The sequence below is a fragment of the Aplysia californica genome, unplaced genomic scaffold (assembly GCF_000002075.1).
Source record: "Aplysia californica isolate F4 #8 unplaced genomic scaffold, AplCal3.0 scaffold01870, whole genome shotgun sequence".
NCBI lineage: Eukaryota > Metazoa > Mollusca > Gastropoda > Aplysiida > Aplysiidae > Aplysia > Aplysia californica.
This window is the reverse complement of record NW_004799140.1, coordinates 41,256-42,095: the sequence shown is the minus strand read 5'-3', so window position 1 is coordinate 42,095 and position 840 is coordinate 41,256. Positions and strand designations below refer to the sequence as shown.

At 38.8% G+C, this 840-nt stretch overlaps 1 protein-coding gene across 1 annotated transcript in view; it reads right to left on the bottom strand.

Moving 5' to 3' along the window:
• Positions 1–113: 113 nt before the first annotated feature.
• The window catches only part of LOC101860789 (probable serine/threonine-protein kinase CCRP1), a gene marked incomplete at its 3' end in the record, with an annotated part of 1,970 nt that continues 1,243 nt past the window's right edge, over positions 114–840 (bottom strand). The window contains exon 2 of the mRNA XM_005113300.3: positions 114–179. Coding sequence (XP_005113357.2) covers positions 114–179 — 66 coding nt within the window. The remainder of the gene's footprint in view (positions 180–840) is intronic.

The window sequence follows — 840 nt, the reverse complement described above, 5'->3', positions numbered from 1 at the left end:
TGCTCCAGGGATTGCAAGAAGGACAGCTCGTGTTTAAAAGAGGACCATGTCCGCATTCTTGAAATTTCGTCGTCATCCTCAAACAACAAGAACTTCTTCAGAACCCTTTTCACCTTCGGTTGTCGAACTCTCGCCGCTACGATCACCTCCCAGTTGCCTCTGTCGGCCAGAAATTCCATCTGAAATAGAAGAGAAAGGAGAAAGCAGGATTAGAGAAATGATTGGAAGCAAAATGAGACTATTGTTGTAACAAGATAAAACATGAAATGGGTGAACAAACAACATTATTTGAGTATATGAAACAAAAAGATAAACGAGATTTTAAAAAAAAAGAAGAGGAAGGGCCTTTGTTTACATTTCATGATAAACAAGAAAGACACATCAATACTTCTAAATACTATGTAAATACGATTTCATGAACAAGCCACATTTCTGAACATCAATACCTAACATGTCTATGGCGTAGCGGTTAGCCGCGCTGTTATCCCACACATGATATCCGAGTTCAATTCCCTAGTGAGGAGAATATTTATCGAGAATCTCGGTCTTTCTGCTGGGATATGATGTTGTATCCCTCTCAGCCTGGGTTCGTCCTGGCAGACAGGATCAAAAGCCCGCCTCCTAATAGATCTTAATTGTGTCCATAGCTGTATTAAAACACATACATTTTTAAAAATCCCTAACATTGCCTGATGACCCGTCTGCACACACAAAAACTGTGTACTAAAACAACATTCAACACTAGCGACATTAAGAAAATGGGTTTGTTTTTAATGATTTGTTTTCCCTTTTGGTGAGTAAAATGATGTTGTGTAGATTTCTCACAGCTTAACAACTAAG